Source organism: Heteronotia binoei, chromosome 12 (assembly GCF_032191835.1).
Source record: "Heteronotia binoei isolate CCM8104 ecotype False Entrance Well chromosome 12, APGP_CSIRO_Hbin_v1, whole genome shotgun sequence".
Classification (NCBI taxonomy): domain Eukaryota; kingdom Metazoa; phylum Chordata; class Lepidosauria; order Squamata; family Gekkonidae; genus Heteronotia; species Heteronotia binoei.
The window spans coordinates 42,946,773-42,965,827 of record NC_083234.1 but is presented as its reverse complement, the minus strand read 5'-3'; the positions used below and the strand labels follow the sequence as shown (position 1 = coordinate 42,965,827).

The following is a 19,055-nucleotide window of genomic DNA, read 5'->3' as shown; positions in this document are numbered from 1 at the left end:
AAAAGCCTTAAGAGAACAGTAGCTTGGGGAAAGATTCAGAGATTTGGAAACCCCTCTGAGTGGATAAGAAAATGGGAAACTAGAAGGGTGACTAGGAGAGTGGGTAATATTGTTTGCATGATATCCCATTAGAGAGAAGTTGAAAAAGGAATTAACAAGACTGTAATGGAGGTATTGTCTACTGAAGGAGAAGTGAAGAGTGAATAAGATTGCCACGTCCAGCATCCTAAACCTTGAGATTCTTAAAGCACTGAAGAGCCATACTAATGGTAGTGCTTCCACACACCTCTAGGAATTGTACCATATTGTATCTGTGATTGGGTGTAGTCACAATTGTATGGCTTTCAAGTGAAGTGGACTGTTCACTCTGCTAAACGATAAAACTGTAATGTGGAAATAAAACTATGGGTAAGATGTGGTTGAGCTATTAGTGCTAGATTATTATCTCCAGTCTACGTTTGCAATACTAATCACCAGTGAACATGCACTGAAGTATTAGAAGAAGCCACTGAGTGTGTGAGCTAGCTCATCTAGCAACTCTGAGGTTTCAACCTGCGGTGTTGAGTTCTTGACAGTGATCCCCAAATATGTGTTCAAAGACTGAGAAATGGCAGCCCTTGGAGAGCTGGCAGTAGGGAAAAGGTATGAAGCATTATATAATAGCCTGGTACTGGCACTGGTTCTGTCATAGAGTCAAGTAATCGTTATTTTAAACAGTGTGTCTGTTGGTCTGGGAGAATAACGCACTAAATGCTGAGGCAGGAAGACCACTCTGTAGCAGGAATGTTTTCTCTGTGTGTGTGCACACACCTGTTTTCCAGTGCTCTAAAACCTGGTCCCTCTAGGAGTTAGGCCCCTCTTGTAAGAAGACATGGACATGGGTGTCCACAGCCCAAATTCTAGTACTTATTGTTTTTACCTGTAGAACATCGGTTTGGATATGAAGATAATCAAGTAGAAATGGGGGCTGTAATTCTTCCTGGGTACAATCTGTTCTTTCCTATAATAGAATAGGCTGGTATGTTGTTAAGCATTTTTACAACACATTTGAATTGCTCACAGCATCATATACTCCAAGGGTTGCCAGCCTTTTGTAGACTGTGGGCAGCTTTGGAACTCAAATATAAGTACAGTCTCAAAATGGCTGCCATAGGAGGTGGAGGCATGCACACAGAGGAAGCCCAAATGCAGGGGAGAAAAGAGGTAATTATTTTAAAAATACATTGGGAAAGAAGAGTGAGAAAGAATAAAACCAGCACTCTGTTGGCAGCTGCTGCTGAAACAATAATATATTTATCTGCACTGTCATTCAGATTTCCAGTGGCCAATCAGAAGCCCTGATGGACAAAATCCCACCTGGCCCCATCCACTTTCTAAAAACACTTGGCACCAGGAAAAGTGTTGGTGTTTTGGCACCCATGGGTGCAATGTTGGAGGCCCCTGATAATATATTGTCTAACAGTAGCACTGTGAAGTAGACCAGCATTGCAGTATTACTATCACAGGCCTTCAGAACATTCCAGATAAGTGGCAGAGTTGGAGGTGATGTGCGTACATTCCATTTTAAAGCCCCATGATATCCATCTTTTCTTGTGTCTTACAATGAAGTTATGATTCTTTCTAGAAATGCAAGAAGGTACAAAGACTATGGAAGGACTTTATCTTTTTTACATATATCAGTTTTATTAAAGTCTTTATACAAGAAGTAAAAAAGAGGGAAGAAAAAAGAATAGAATTACACAAGAAAAAAGAAACTAAACAAATCAACATTCTGCATTAAGTTTGGAAAAAATTCTAATAATGGGTGCTTTCATTCACTGCAGTAAATTAGAATCTTTGCTGACTCACAGAAAGTGTGGAGGAAAATGCCCTTTGTAATCTTTATTGTGAATATCGTGAATTCTACCAAATGGTTAAGGCAGGGGTCCCCAGCCTTTCTGAGACTGCAGACATCTTTGGAATTGTGACACAGCATGGTGAGCACACCTGTAAAAGGTGGCAGAGCCAACCACAAAGTGAAGTTATGCATAACTCTGGTACCGCTCCAACATTTCAGACAGAAGCTTTGCAGAACAGGATGCTTTTTAAAATGAACATCTTGTTTAAAGTGTTTTCTTACTTACTCACAGCTTACCTTCTGTCATATAGCGAAGATTCCTTATGTTGTAGTGGCAGTTACATAAACAATTTATTTTAAAAATCTGCATAGCCAGTCAGATCTCTAGTGGGCACTCCAGTGTGTGCAGGGCGGAGGAGCCCTGCTGGGCAAAAGCCCCATTTGGTCCCCCTGCAGGCACCAGGAAAAGTGTTAGTGGTTGCCATGGGCACTGTGTTAAGGACCCCGGGCTAGAGAATAGTATGAAGAACTGACCTGTGTGCAGTTTGAACACATTCACATGATGATAGAAGGAGGTACAAATGGAAGGTTTGCTGCAGGTTCCTTACAGCATGTCTGTTTTTTGTTCAGGGTCTGCAATTTTTCTTTTACATAGAATTAGGAGAGAATGCCTGTCATTATGATGGGTGAGGTTTGTGTGGAGGAAGAGCTTGTATATTCTATGGATCCTTGGGAGTAGCAGTTGTATGACATCCTCTTGCAGGATACCTGAGCAGTGTGGACCAGATCACCTTGTTGTCAGATGTGGATAGTACACTTCATCAAGTGCAGTATTTTACTTTTCTCCACAAAGTGAATGGCAGCCATTCACTTATGTGGGAAAAGATAAAGGGATACATTTACACATACCAGTGGAGGTGGGGCAGTGGTTAAACTGCCTGAGGGCCCCAGCAGTTGAGAATGAGCCTGTTTCCATAGGCTCTTCATCAGAGTAGCTGCATCTTGGGTTGTGTTTCTTGGTCATATCAGCATGTGCTAGATAGAATTTTGGAACTTTGCTTCAGGATTCGTGTATAAGATAGAGATAACATGGCTTGTGCAATGTCAGCCTGAGGAGCTTTCCACTTGACATTCTCTGGCTTTAAAATGTCTCCTAATTTTTTTGTTCTATCACTATTTTATTTTCTTTAAGATCTGTGAGAGCTCTGGTGAGTCTCTGGTATCCTGTGAAGGCGAGTGCTACAGAGTCTTCCATCCAGAATGCCTAGGACTGAGTTCACAGCCTGATGGGAAGTTTGTCTGCCAGGAATGCAAAAATGGTAAGTCAGTTGATGACTTTTGTCTTAGAGATCTTGCTAGTTTGAAGTGCTGGAGAATGCTGCTTGCAGCTTCTTCGACTTGATTATTAATTTCTGTTTTGAGGCATTTATATATTGACTGTTTTCTGTCTTTCCCTATCAATATATGTTACACTGTCCTGGTTTTCTTGTGTGGACTCTGATCTGTGGCATGATAGCTAAAGGGAATTCTGTTAGTCTCTCTTAGCCTCTGAGTAGCATTCCTTCTGAGTAGCATCAATGAATCCCATTTCCTTCTCACTGAGTAAGTGGCATTGGTAGGCTGTCCTCCCCCTCAGTGCTGAAGATAGAAAGCTGTCAGGAATAGTGGATTCTTTTCCTGCTAGCCATGGCTCAGGAAATGTACCATGACCTAGAATAACTCCTATCTGTCACTGTTGTTTTAGTTTTTTGCACTTATATCCCACCCTATCCTGTGAGCAAGCTCAGGGTGGCTTACAACAAGATCAACAATAATTCATTAAATTCATTGTAATAAGGTCTGTTTAAATTCAGGCTGATCCTCCTTTTATTCTCTTCTCAAAAAGGGCAGCATACGTGCTTTTCCTGCAAGGTTGCTGGCAAAGATGTCAAGCGGTGCTCTGTCAATGCATGTGGTAAATTTTACCATGAGGCCTGTGTCCGCAAATTTGCCACAGCTGTCTTTGAGTCCCGGGGATTCCGTTGCCCACAGCACTGCTGTACTGCCTGCTCCATGGACAAGGATATTCATAAAGCGAGCAAAGGTAAGAGCAACTCTCTTTCTGAAGAAGTTGCTATGAAGTATCTTATGCTTTATGGCAAGTATTCTGAGATAGTTAGATTGCCAGCACTACCATGCATCTTGTTGTGCTTGATCCTGTAATTAGTGTTAGGAATAGGGAGGTGTGGTGGAGATCCAAACAGCAGCCTGCCTGAACAAGGTGCCCATACTGCCTTCATTTCATTGCTGCCGTTAAAGAGAGGGGCACCACAGTACTCTCATAGTGCTTATGCACGTACAGGGTTACCTTGTAGAATATGCTGCTTTGTATTCCAATTGTACAGAGTCAGGATAATGGTGGTAGTTTCCAGTTCTTTCAATAGCTTCACGATATCAGAACTTACTGCCCAGATAATGAGAGCGGATTTGCATATACTTTTACCTAGCAAAACTCCTTTGGGTATGATTCTGTGACAAGTAGCGTGGGATACAGCTAGACCTCTGTGTGATAAAGGTATACATGAATCCATACTTGGAGTGGATTGCAACAGTTGGAGCCAGGGGTTATAGTTCTCCCAGGAACAAAATTGTAATGTCAATCGTGCATTTACCTATTCTTGTATCAGAGATACAGTTTTGCAGAGCTACTCCCAAGTTTTAACATCCCTCTGAGAGTCACAGTCAAGCATATAAATATAGAAATGTAGCACATAAATTCATTCCAAATATTATTAGCATGTCAACCTACTTTGGGCTGTTTTGCACTACTATATATAGTTAATCTGCTTTCAGAGACCTGTTAAAACTGGTATGATTCTTTTGACCCAGAGAATACAGGTCCCTGGATACTGGTGCTGTATGGAATGGAAGGAAGATGTGTGCCAATAAGCAATGTCAATTTGTTTGTATATATGTAAAATAGCTGGTATGTTCTTTCACTTTAAGTAGTCCAGGTAGCTGGAGGTCTGTAGCATCTACTTAAGAAATACTGCATTTTCTGAGAAGTCTTTATTCCTTCTGGCTAGAATTGGCTGTAATCTATGGAAGATATGACTATGTGGCTATAAGTTTCTCAAAAATGGGTAAAACTTTCAAGAAAAAGGATACTCCACTTCTGACTTAATGAGACTCTCAAAGCAGAAAAGAGAAAAACAGCAAAGAAAAGGCTGGCAGTTTATTGATGGCACTTGTTCTTACAGTGCAAAAGACGTGCAGATTAAAGAAGGGAAGCACGATTTCACTGGTGCTTAGCATATTTTTGATATGTAGGTGAAAGAGAGGGTCTGAAAAACTTAAGGTGGGTGACTCCAATTATATGCACACACCTAGTGCCGTTCCACTTGTACAAGCCATGGTGTAGATAAAGTACAGTATTTGTTGATCCTGGTCATTTTTTGAGTTGCCAGAAATGCAGATTGAGATACAGTAAGCAGAATATAACACAAGCTGCCAGCATAGTCTTTTTGTAAGCTTCTGCTTATGCAGGGGATCTAGTGTACCTGGAAATATTCTGCTACAGCCAACTCAAGAGATAGTTCTACCAATCACAAGAAACTAGCAGCTACTCCTCCTTGGCCCAACCAACATGCAGGCACAAACTGGGACACAGTCCAGCTTTAGGAAACCTGCCACCTTTGAAGAATTGCCATTTAAGAGTAGCCATTTTTCAGAAGTGGGTTGTTTTTTCCAGTGACTGTAATAAGTATAACCCCATGGAGTTTAATGCAAAAGAAGTTGATGGTCAAGGCTATGTGTACTCTGTGCTTAAAAATAACATTTTCAGGTCTGCATACAAACAGTCCATATTTTTCCAGTTAAAGAGCTTCATGACCTTCCTTCCTTCCTTGGTTGGTTGGTTGGTTGGTTGTGCTAATCATTGCAGTATAGAAAGAGCTACACAGGCCACTGAAGCCATATATCCAAGCACTGTAAATCTTGTTTGGTCAACTTTCTGGCTTCTGAGAATTCAACAGGCATTGCTTACATTTTCAAGCATAAACCATATCTTCACAGTCATAAGGGCTAAAAATAAGCTTTAAAAAATAGAAACTGAATTATGAATCCTTTTGCACTGCTGTGTAATAGCAGCCAACACATGACCCTGCCTGTTTCCCAGCATCAGCACTGCCCAGTGCAAAGCATTGTCACTATTAGGGGTGCAAAAATGTAATTGATTTTTGAAATCCATGACCTCTCTTTTGATGGATACCTCCTGGCTAAAATAAAATAACACTTTGTGGCAGACTTTGAAGTCTGGAACTGTATTCTAAATGGACTGTCATATGGTGCATTTTATATTAAAACAGGTCGCATGGTGAGATGTTTGAGATGCCCCATTGCCTATCACTCTGGAGATGGCTGTATTGCTGCAGGAAGTTTGTTTGTGTCATCCCACATTCTCATCTGTAGTAACCATTCCAAAAGGAGCAATCACTCTTCATCAGCTGTAAATGTAGGCTTTTGTTTCGTTTGTGCAAGAGGTGAGCTCTGTTTTTTGTCTTCCTCCATTTATATTTCTGGTGTTCAGTCCTTGACTTTGTTAAAAAGCTGACCTGTTAATTCCCCCCACCCTTGGAATTTGTTTTTGGCTACTGGGCTATGGGAGCACCTATGAGTGCTGGTTGCTGGATTTCCCAATAGCATTTTAGTCATCAATATCAATTATTAATATAAATTAGGAAAGATACCACAGAAGGAATCTTCTTTTGCTAGTTGTATCTGGGGAGGGGGGATTCTGAAATGTGTGATGCCAGCTACTGGAATCCTCAGTCATTCTCAGCAAAACTGGTGGGTCATCTCTCAGATGAGTTTATAGATTAGAAAGTATCCCTTTTCACATAGTTTTAACTGATAAGTTATATAAAATAATTTTGACACAATTTAGAGAAATTACCACTCTGTCCTGTTAGACATAGATGAGAAGAGGTTCTTGTTTCTTTAATGGATGAACTTTTCTGGCAATTCTGAATCCTCAACAGGCTTATCAGACCCATGTTCCAATTTTGGTTAGGTCTTAATCAAGATAGGTGGTCTTAATCAAGAAGAGTAACTCCAATATTTTGACTGTATTCCGTGTGTGGGCAGCATAGTTGTAGAAAAAGGTTGTATGTCATATACTCGAGTATTCTAATATTTGGTGGCAAAGGTAACATCAGCATTTATGGAATTCAGTGCAAAGGAACTGTTTAAAAACTGAGTTCTAGAGGCCTTCTGCTTGTTTTTGTGGGTACTAGTCATGATTTGGAGTGGCATCTACCAGGTATGGATGCTTTATTGCAGTTTTGCCTGCCCTGTTGAAATTAGGTGCGTATGTACAGCTACAGTGCTTGGAGCATTAAAGTCAACTAAAATAGAGAATTTCATACTGCCTTAGTGAAGTCTTTGTGAAAGCTTAAACAGTAAAAGTTGACCAGTTTAAAAACAAAAAAGCCACCTTGTTTTATTCTTATGTATCATGTGTGCAAAGATAGTTAATTAAATACAAGATCCCCCTAAGGGAAGGAATGGAGGATAGTGATTTTTTTTTTTTTTTTTTTACTATTGGGGCAAATTCTGTACAGGAGAGGAAATGCAACTAATATGGAGCATTGAGGTAAACAATAGCTATAGTTCCTGAATGTCTAAAAAAATTTAATTTTTTCCAGAGGAATGGCGTCCAAAGGCTCAGTGGGAAACTGTAAGTTTTTAGAGTGTAGAATTTGAGAAAGGGGGTTCTTGGAACAGTGTGAAAGCAAGCATTGGTTCAGTGGTGTGGGATTTTCTTTGTTTTTGAGTGAAGGAGCTGTCTAAATCCCTTTCAGTGTTTTAAGTCAGACTTAAACCTAGATTAACATCCTCTGAGTCACAGTTGTTGCAAGTGCCCATATGTGCAGACAGATTTCTAGATGTTGTGTGTTCCAGTTTCTTTTTACCTATTAAGGCTTAGGTTTCCTCTAGCCACTTCGTACTCTCACTTTAGTTTTGACATCATTTTCATTTTTACAAGTGCAAAGTTTAAAGATTTAATTGACCGGGGTGGGGGTGGGGGGTGGAAAAGAAATGCAGTACCTAAGTCTCTGAATTAAAAATAGCTAGAAATACTAAGTACATCTGAACATGGCTGCTTTAGTGGTCTCAGTGATATTAGCTTTAAAACAAATCTGTATTATTCATTTTGGAGTTTCTTTCAACATTTGGAAATGTTATATGTAGCTATGTGAAAGTTAGGGGGAGTGGGTAGCCATGGCAGAACTTCCTAAGGAAAAATGGCTTGTGTTAGTATATCACTGTGTACTCCAATCCTAAATTGATTAGATGGGAATAAATCCCATTGATTTCAGCTTACCCTTGTCTTCAGTTTTGCTTTAGGTGGGCTCACAAACAGCTTCAAAACTAAAATGCTTTGGAACTTAGACTCTCTGGTGGATGCAATGTTCTTCACCAGGGTGAATGAACTGGTTAGTGCCTAAAGCCAGTCACTCAATGTGGATAGAACTCTGTGGACAGTCAGAAAAGGTCTTTGTATCAAATAGTAGATGAAGGTTTTTCAGCATCCTAATGGGAGGGTATTGCAAGAGTTGTGTTATAGAGCAGGGATCCCCAGCCTTTTTGAGCCTGCAAGCACCTGTGGAATTCTGACACATTGTGGTGGGCACAGCCACAAAATGGCTGCCATAAGAGGCCAAGCCAGACACAAAATGGACTGTCGCAGATCTCCACAGAATGAAGATCTTTGTGTTGTCCTGCTGCCAAAGCAATGTTTTTAAAAGTTTGCACAGACAATCAAATCTACAGTGGCTGCTCAGAAGCCTTACTGAGCAAAAGCCCCACCTGGCATTGCCCACTTTGTAAAAAAAAATAATTGGAGGGCACCCGGAAAGGTTTCAGTGGGCATCTTGGTGCCTATGGGCATCCTGCTGGGGATCCCTATGTTAGGGGTTCATAATATTGCCAAATGGCAAAAATTGTGAATGGATCTGAAGATATAGAGAATTTACTTCTCCCTGCTGAGCACTGACATAGAGACTGTTCATGCAGTCAGACCAATATAAAAGTGAAAGATCTTCCAGATATTAGTATGCATATAAAGATAACTGCCATGCAGAAGCATTTTAAATAGTTTTCCTTGAATGTTGTAATTGATGAATTGGCTGTGAGTAGTTACATTTGGACACCAGATCTGGGAATAAAAATTTGTGCGTTGCAATACCTGTGGAGGACAGAAATAGCTTGTTGCAGCTCTGTAGCCAGGAATTTTTTCGGGAGGAGTGTGCTAATTTAATGATTTTAATTTAATACCCCACCCCAGTTTTCTCCAATCTTAAGCTTCTTACCCCCAGGCCTAGCCATCCTCGGGTTACAAGACACCTCTAGGCCAAGTGTGTGGTGCTTGTGCAGCACAAGGGGCAGAGAGAAATCAGGTGCACAGGCACACAGCCCTGCCATGGCCTGCTCCGTCACCCCCTCCAGCAGCCAGCTGACCCGTGCCAGATGCCGCACTTGCCCTCCTCTTTCCCTTGAGGATGCTCCTGGCAACAGGGACCTGACTTGCGGATGGATGGTTTGAGCACCACACAGGCAGCCTCTGAGGGCTCTGGTCCTGAGGTGAGTGGCCAGGTGCCACAGGAAAGTGAGCTTTGAGTGGGGCTGTGCAAACTCAAGATGGAGGAGAGCAAGTGGCACATTTGCAGAGCTGCCAGGGCTGACAGCGCCCAGACGGGATGCAGCACTGGGGAGACTGGGGCACAGCAAATTTGACAGGGGTATCGCCCCATATGCCCTGCCACTGGCTATGGCACTGGCTTGTTGTGACGCTCTTTTTCACTCAGAGTCCCTACTGCCCTCCACAACTTCTGTTGCACAGGTTCAGGATTACTGGTATGTCAGGGCAGTCACAGGCAGTTCACCACTAGCCTTGCCTCTTTTAAAACATTTCACATCACAGGTCCTCTCGCTTACTTGCAGAGACATCATCGGAGAGGGTAGCCCAATTCCTTTTAATAATCACCCCTCGTTCAGATACTGCACAAAGTTATTGAGGTTGGGGACTCAAGCCCTGCTTCTTTCACATGCTACCACTATTTATTCATATCCTAATACACACATACACTGTTATGTTTTGAAGATAACACTGGAGGGAATCAGTAGACGTTACAGTTTCTTTTCAGTTGAACTTTTGAACAATTTCCTCAACAGGCATCTGAGATTCTTCCTTACAAATTGTTCTTTTTCCAGTCAGCATTAAGCTGCTCAGGCATCACTCAGCTCGTCTCCCTCCCAACTGAACTAACTGTTGTTTTCAACTGTTCCTCTCATCAACATTCCATCAGCTCCCACTGGCCATTCTTAGGAGAGGCAGAATGTAACCTATCCATTGCATTTGTGAATTACTTCCTATTGCTGAAGAACTGCTTCCAGAAAAGCTTTGTTGAATTGAAGGTTAGAGAACTACTGCCAAGGTTCTGAAATCTACACAGTGGCCTTATAGTGAGTTAATTGCCTAGCTCAGATAACAGTTACTTCCAGAAAAGTCCTTTAAGTACATTGATATGTTCATAGAGGGAAAGTGGGCATTCTTGTACATTTTAGGGAGTGGGGTAGCTATGTTGTAAAACAGGGATCCCCAGCCTCCGGGCCATGGACCAGTACTGGTCTTTGGCCTGTTAGCAACTGGACCTTGAGTTGTATAATTATTTCATTATATATTACAATGTAGTAATAATAATAATAATGACATTGGATTTATATCCTGCCCTCTGCTCTGAATCTCAGAGTCTCAGAGCAGCTCACAAGCTCCTTTACTTTCCTCCTGCACAGCAGACACCCTGTGAGGTGGGTGCGGCTGAGAGAGCTGTCACAGAAGCTGCCCTTTCAAGGACAACTCCGTGAAAGCTATGGCTGACCCAAGGCCATTCCAGCAGCTGCAAGTGGAGGAGTGGGGAATCAAACCCAGTTCTCCCAGATAAGAGTTCGCACACTTCACCACCACACCAAACTAATAGAAATAGAAAGTGTACAATTGTATCATCCGCAAACCACCCCTCACCCCCCCCCCCAGTCTGTGAAAAAATTGTCTTCCACAAAACTAGTCCCTGTTGCCAAAAAGGTTGGGGACCACTGTTGTGAAATATTTTTTACTGACTGACTGTGTCACACAGCAGGGGACCAGGAAGGGCCTTCTTACTGTCTGTCACCACTCTGGTAAGGGTGTGTATGGGAGGGGCTAGAGCACCCAACTACCCTGTGGCTTCCTTTTTAGCAAAACCTTTTAACTGTGTTTGAAGAGACGTGTGGATTGAGGCAGTTTAACAATAACAAGAAATTTATAATAAGTGCTCAAAACAATAAGTGGGTTGTAAAACTTCCTAGTGCAACAATTAATAAAGAAACAGTAAGGTTGGTGCAAAGAAATAAACAGCCCTAACACAACTATCTATACATTTAGACCAATTCATTCACCCTCCTTGAGTGAGGGAACCCTCCTGCTGCAGCTGTTCCATAGAGTGCTCCTCTTCTGTCTGCAGCCTCTTCAGAGAGAACAAACTTCAAAGATTTCAGGTTTTCACAGCTGGTAACATCATAAGGGTTTGTAGAATCTTTCGGGATCAAGTGCCGTGTTCTACTGGAGAAAGTTTTCCTTCCAGACGTTTCATTCTCAGCTGCGGAGAACATCCTCAGTGGCGTTGCAGAACAAACTTCCTTTCCATCCAGACCTTTTATGCTTTCCTCCCATGTCTCACCCCCTCTGGGCTAGTTTTCCTTCCAGAACTCTGCTACCCAATAGGAAGGAGATGTAGGCCCACTAGCAACTCCTAGGCAGGCTTCTCCCTGCCCTCTAGGCTGCACTAGGCCTCAAATCATGACAGACTGTGTTGAGTAGCCTTTAAAAGTCATCATAACACATCTAATGTGGCCTTTCCCATGTTCAAAGCACTTTGTGTGTATTATCTAGCTGTAATCCTTACAAAGAACGTTGTAAGTCAGACCAGTAGGGATAAAGGGCTGAGCTGAGAGAGGGACTTGCCTAAGGCCACTAGTGAGTTTGTGGAAGAGGTGAGATTTTATTGAGACTTTGCTGATCAAGAGCTCGTTCTCTTAGCTGCTACAGTGTGCCAGTATCATTGCCTTTCAGAGAGCTGTGTCTGCATGAGCAATCTTGTCTGTAGATGAAAATGATATATTGCCTATTAATCACCAATTTAAAATAAATGGAAAGACATACAAGACAAAAAAGGGGAGGATTATCTAAGAATTTTTTTACAGTTTGACATTGTTTTTGGCAAGTACAACAGAAAAGAAATCTTTTGTAAATTGGCGAAGCTAGTTTCCACAGCTGAAAGTATTTCTTGAGAGATTATGTAACTGAATGCTAACATAAGAACAAGAGAAGCTATGTTGGATCAGGCCAATGGCCCATCCAGTCCCACTGTCACACAGTGACTAAAAAACCAGGTGCCATTAGGAGGTCCGCCAGTGGAGCCAGGACACTAGAAGCGCACTGTCCCCCCCCCCCCAGTCCCAGCACCAAGAATACATAGCATCACTTGCCCCAGACAGAGAGTTCCATCTATACTCTGCAGCTAATAGCCATTGATGGACCTCTGCTCCCCATGTTTATCCAGTCCTCTCTTGAAGTGGTCAATGTGTGTAGCTGCCACCACCTCCTGTGGCAGTGAATTCCATGTGTTAATTACACTTTGGGTGAAGAGGTAATGGTCTCTTTTAAAACAAAGAAGCAATTTTTTCATTTATTAGTTCAAATTTATAGCTATCTCATTCTGATGGCTTAGGAGCCTCAAAATCCAGCTTAAACAGGTAGATCATGTAATGCTTGTGGAAAGCTTCAGGCCTGGACGTTGGTGAAGTAGTTTCACAATTCGCTGTCTTTCATTTGTGCCCTTGCAGTCTGTATCTAACACACAGCTAGTTTAAAAGTATCACTTGTGAAGACAGTGTATTTCAGGTTTTGGGTTTTCCATATTAAGAGTGAGCTTCAGTTTGTTGTGACTGCATGAAACCTTCTGTGTTTGTACTGTTAACCTGAAAATTTCCTGAAGGCAGTTCAGTGGGCCTGGCATAGCAAGCTATCTTGACTGTATGGAGGTTTACAATGGAGCCTTGTCCCAACAGTGATCGAAAAGGAAAGTTTCTTGCTTCTTGCACTGGATATTTTAAGCTGCCTAAAATATTCAGTTATCACATTTGACTGTTGCGTTAAGTAAATAAAAGTCAACAAAGCAGGCTTTTAAAAACTAAAGTGGCTCTTAGCTTTCAAAATAATGCATTACACAGTTGACCTAATAGATCGGAAGGTTGATATAACAGGCGATCAGAAAATCTGAGTTTTAGTACACTGAAAATCCCCCCTCCCCTGTAACATTATGTAGCATTAACATAAGGCCATACAGGTGGGTTTAAAAAACTCTGTTGACTTTATTGCATGAAGTAGATGAAGAAGGAAAACACTTGTATAACTTCTTTCCACCAAATGGATCTTTCTTGTCCCTGACTTTAGGCAATCTTGTCTGTGTCCCTGTCCTGCTAAAAAACTGGAGTTCCCTAAACCCTTAACTGTTGGAATTCCTGAGAACAATTCAGTCCATACCTTACATAATCAATTTTGTCAAGACACTGTGTGTCTCTGGACCAAACTAATGTTACATTTTTGAAACATTCAAAAATGTTACATTTTTGAAAGTCTGGTCTGTGTGTCTCTCTACTCCCGCCCCATTTTCCTTGTTCTCGCAGTTACACATGCACAGAATACTCCATATGCACCTACAAAAGGGGGAGGGGGATAACTCCTTGAACATCATTTTGGTTCAGGAAAACAATACCAAGGGAAGGCAGGAGTCCTCCTTCCCTCCGTGCCTCAGTTCCCAGCTGAATTGAGCTCTCACTCATTTTTAAAGAGACATTCTCCACAGCTTAAAAAAAAGTAATATCTAGTTTAACTCTTCATTAAAGAACCCAACATTTGGTACTGATATGTTCAGCAGTATGTTCAGTTTGTTTCAGTAAAGTCATAGGGCTTTAAGACTGAGAATTCTGTGTGAAGGACTTTGTTGGTAGTTAGGGTGGGAAATGAAGGTAAAGCTGTACACTAGACAGTGACATTGAAGGATTCAGTAGCTGCACCTCCACATCACTGTGAAATCCACCCAGGCTCCTTCTGTTCAGGACAGTCAGAAGCTTCATAATCTTGAGTGTATAGATGCTTTTTTAAAACTGAAAGATTGCATGTTTAGATATGTTTGAGTCCATGCAATACAAATGATCTGCCGCACTCTAAACATCTGCAAAGAGGAAGGAGTATGGTGGCAGATGCGACAGAAGCAGGGAAAAACTGCCAGGCCTCTGGCTGCAGAATTGCCAAACTCAGTAACTTTTTCTTGAACTGATCAATTAAGAATTAATTTGAGATGTATAAATAAGTTGATATATGCACACTTGATAAAATATTAATACTGGAAAAAAAGAATTAAGGAAAGGTCACTTACCGTAGTTGTTCAGAACCATTCTGGGGGGAAAATATTGGTTTACATCGACATTATCTTTTGAATGTTTTTCCCACTCTCACTGGACCCTGGAAAAAATTTAAGTAAGAAAAAATATGGGTTGAAATCAATGTTCCCTCCAAGCTGCAGAGTCTTGTGATCAAAAATTTGTGAACTACTCGTATTAAAGGTGTGATCTACTGGCATGAAAGCTGTAAACTCCTGCATAAATTATTGTGCTCTGGGGTCATCCTTCCTGAGCTAAGACAAAAATGTGTGAGCTGGAGGCTAAAAATCTGTGAGCTAGCGCATGTTAACTCAGCTTAGAGGGAACACTGGTTGAAATGTCTCTTACAGGGAAGAAATGCCAGCCTGGTGACAACTAAAGCAACAGGCTTTACAAATCTTATCTGTGCACTATAAAAAAATAACATCTGATCCAGGCTATACTGCATTTATTTAAATGCATTATCACTCCAATATTGTGTTTTTTAAAACCCGTCATTCCTTCTAGGAATGAGGGGTGGTGTGGTCAAGACAGGGAGATTACTGTTCAAAGAAACACAGTACAGCCTCAGTTAGATGCTTTGTCCCCACAAAAAAGGGTCCAAAAGAACAATCTTCCCAACTATCTAAACCAGGTGAGATTCCCTCCCCACCCCCGGGTGAGTAGTGTCTGAACTGGCTGTTTGATTCTGGGTTGAATTGCACAGCAGGAGATAGAGTTCACTGTTAGTCGTACAACACTGACAGACTTGCCTGGGTAGGTCTGTAGTCCATGCAGCAGCCTGCACATTAAGTCCTTAGTCTCTGCTGATGGCATTGATAGCTTCTTCATGGTTAGTTTCCTCTCCTTTTCCAGGGAAGGAACACTGCAAAGAAAGGAACAAGTGCTTCTTCTAAAGTTATGCAGATTTAAAATAGAGTGCAGGTGCAACTCAGTTTGGAACTAGATCTTATCTTTCCTCTTAGGCATCAATGCCATCTTGTTCAATGTGACTACCTCTTAGTAGACATAGAAACTTTTTTCCTGTCACTTTTTCTTTTTCTCATCACATCACCTTTTCTTTCATACTTAAAAACATACGTGATGTATTCATAATAGATGTTTAATTTGGTTTTATTTTTATTTTTATCCTTATGGAATCATGGGTAGTTTCATTGCAACTCATTTCTTTCTGTTTGTTTCGTATAGGGCTGATAGTGCAGGATCATTCAGACCCCCTGTTCAGTTCATATGCCTATAAATCCCACTACCTACTGAATGAATCAAATCGTGCTGAGTTGATGAAATTACCTATGATTCCTCCTTCTTCGTCAGCTTCCAAAAAGAAATGTGAGAAAGGTAACCAAAATAGCTTCTTTCTCTTTAATTTTCTTTCACTTTTCCTGCTTTTCCTTTCTGTTTTGTTTGGCTTTTTAAAATTAAATCAAGCTCTGTATGCTCTCATCCAGCACCTTCTTGTTGCGCTTGGTGAACTTAACTCATCGCTTATTGTAAGTGTGCATTCATGTTGGCAAAATACTACAAAAGGGCTTAAAATAATTAATCTTGCTAAATTTCACTCATGAAGTGAGTGGGCACTTTATCAGCCAATTTGATAGTCTTGCTTAGATCATGAGATGGAACTAACATCTTTATAGAGTCTGTATTTGTATCTTTGTGTTGTATGTGTATAATAGCCAAGAACCACACTTAAGGATGTAGGTAATTAGGGCCCTGTTCACTCAGCAACCCCACTCTATTACCAGAATAGGATAGCCTGGAGTCACCAAGTATATGAACTAACAGCAACATGTGGGGGCTTTACATGTGGCTGCTGTGGTTTGTGCTTGTTGTAGTGATCCTTTTTCAAGCAGGTGTTCCAATAGGGCTGCTAGGGCTTTGAACTGGGCCTTGATATTTCCCTTTGTTGGTAGCTGCTGCCTAGACAGCTGCTTTCTTAGCTGTCTTTATCTATAGCAGGGGGGAAAGCCAGGACTTTGTTACCTTTATTGCTGTCTTGGTAGTTCAGAAGAAAACCAAAAGTCTTCAGCAGACACTTGGGTTTTGGCTGGTTTTGGACCTTTTTATTCCATCCTTAGGTAGATTTCCTCCCAAGCAGTTGTTGCTCCAGACCTAGCTTCATGAATGCGGGGCACTTGGGTAGGTATATTCCACACTTAGAGAGACTCCTGCTCCCCACCTGCCTCTTAAGGAACTTCATGTGAAAGCAGCAAACCTTGTTCTTCAAACGGCATTGAAGGAATAGTTGTAAACAGGAGTTAAGAAGGAAGGTTAAAAAAAATTCTGGTCATTTCACAGAACTGTCTAATATCCTTGGGATGCCACCTGTTTGAGGTGGGTGGTGGTGGAATTAGCAATTAGTTATTTGGAAACATTTATTTAAATATTTGGAAATTAAAATTATAATTTCCCCAACATTGCAACTCAGCCAAGACATTAAGCCAGCCAGTTCAAAACTGGCCAGAAGGCAACCCTACAAGTAACAGTTGTTCTGCTCAAAGAAAAGCACAACAGTTCTAAGTGAATAGAGTTATGTGCACATGGGAGAGCAGGATCCCACCTGCCCAACCCAAGCATCATTTCCAGGTCCGTTGGACATCCATCCATTGGCTGTCATGTTCTCATATAGCATCAGTGTTTTCATATAATTATTTAACTGGTAAAAAATCCAGGAAACATCTTGCATCTGTGCAGTTCAGAAAGCAACCATGTCATCCCTGAGTATCGGAACTCTCAAAAATTGTATGTAGAACTGCTCCCCTACTTGTCTGACCAAAATACATCACTTGCTATATGCATAGGTGGGAATTCATCACTGTGAAACTTGAGACAATCAAAATTATTTTGAGCCCTCTTTCTGCTTAGCTTCAGCAAATCTTACTAATGCATTATAAGAGCCAAGTTTACTTGCTTAGCATTGAATTTTGTGTGTGCATTTTTTTGTTTGTATGCTTTGGTTTTTTCACATCTATTATACCATATCTGGGCATTTTTTTCCAATGATTGGGGCTGTATTTCCTCTGAAATGATGTTTACTCCTTTAAGGATTAATTCTGGGATTTTGAAATTAGTGGGATAGCTAAACTCTGAGGCTTTATTACATTCACAGCAGAGGAAATATAGTAAAGGTTTTGTTGTTGTTCAACAAGCTCCTTTTTGTGCTCTGTAACAATCAGTGCAATTACAGGTTTGAAAGTCTATAGGTGGACAAGATTTTCTGACAGCCTTTTGTAAAATAAGAAACCAAATTATCTTTGATACTCAAAAATAACATGTTTTCTAAATTTACCCCACCATGGAGGGGTAATATGCTCTTAAGATTTTATATTAAATGTAGCAAAGGTGTTTGCTACCCAGAGTAAACATATCAAAAGGCAAATCACTGATGCTAATCCTCAAATATCCTCCACTTTTTGTATATATTTAACCTAAATGACATGAGAATGCAAAAGGCAGATGCCCAGTGCAAATGTAACATTCCTGATCTCTTAACTCTTACAAACTCTGATCGGAAGCTAACCATGGCTAAAGCTAACATCGGTGTAGATTTAATGCTGCACCATGGTTAGTGCTGAAAAGGGAAGCTAGTGGATAAGGAGGGGGAAGTAGGGCACAAGTGATTGTAGTGAATGCCATAAATAAATTTTTTAAAATGGTTGAGAGCTCGGGAAACTATGTCTGCACCAGGCTGTTGTGTCAGGAAAGCTTCAGTTTAAAGAATCAATAAAGATCCACACTTTAAAAAATTTTAAAACAAAAAATTTGATCAACCTATAGGCTGTATCTATGCACTAACTGATTGCTAAGGGATCCAGTCACAGCAATGCAGGTTTAAAACTGATTTCATAGTCTTCAATCATTTGTCTGAAGTAATGGCATTTGTTATATTATCTCAGTAAAGATAAATTATGCATGGTGGTCATATCCAAATACCTCTTTCTTGGAAAATACATCTGATTGCCAGCTTGGCTGGATTATAAAAAAAAAAAAATTTGAAACCCAATTGTGTAATCACTTGGCTTGGGAGTTTGGTTTGTACAAGACTGATCAAATAGACTGTGTGTGTTTAATCCAGCATTGTAATTTTGACTTGATCCTTTGTGTTTGCCATTCGTATTGTATGATACAACAATTCAGTTTTCAAGAATTTTTGAAAAATAAAAGTTGGGGAAATGGGTTGTCTACTTGGTGCCTTTAATTATAAAGTAAACAATGCTGTTTGTTTAAAGGTGGAAAGTTGTTATGCTGCGAATCATGTCCTGCATCCTTCCACCCGGAATGTCTTAACATAGAGATGCCAGGTGGCTCCTGGAACTGCAATGACTGTAAAGCTGGCAAGAAACTACGATACAAGCAGATTGTTTGGGTCAAGCTTGGAAATTACAGGCAAGTTAAAGCCAAATGGAAATTTCTTTTATTATCAAACTATTGTTTGCTATGCCTTTTAGAAAAGTATAATATAAAGAATATTTGACACATTTACTTTATCTCATATGTGTTTGGCCTTTCCTTCAAGGAGCTTAGTTTTTCTCCTGTTTTATCAGCAACAAACCTGTGAAGTAGGCTAGGGGCAGAGAGAAAGAGAGAGGTGTGAGAGACTAGCTCAGGATCCCTCGGGGAATTTCATGCCTTTCAACCCTGTCTTTGAAGTCCATCATAGTTCAGTCCATTGTCACCTATTTTCACAGCTATTGTG

The 19,055-nt window shown here is 40.8% G+C and overlaps 1 protein-coding gene across 1 annotated transcript in view; it reads left to right on the top strand.

The window, feature by feature from the left end:
* Nucleotides 1–19,055, top strand: part of NSD3 (nuclear receptor binding SET domain protein 3) — a 79,191-nt gene that overhangs the window by 39,548 nt on the left and 20,588 nt on the right. Inside the window, exons 13-17 of the mRNA XM_060251228.1 lie at nucleotides 3,030–3,156; nucleotides 3,723–3,920; nucleotides 6,184–6,357; nucleotides 15,548–15,697; nucleotides 18,589–18,745. Of these exons, the coding sequence (XP_060107211.1) occupies nucleotides 3,030–3,156; nucleotides 3,723–3,920; nucleotides 6,184–6,357; nucleotides 15,548–15,697; nucleotides 18,589–18,745 (806 nt within the window). The remainder of the gene's footprint in view (nucleotides 1–3,029; nucleotides 3,157–3,722; nucleotides 3,921–6,183; nucleotides 6,358–15,547; nucleotides 15,698–18,588; nucleotides 18,746–19,055) is intronic.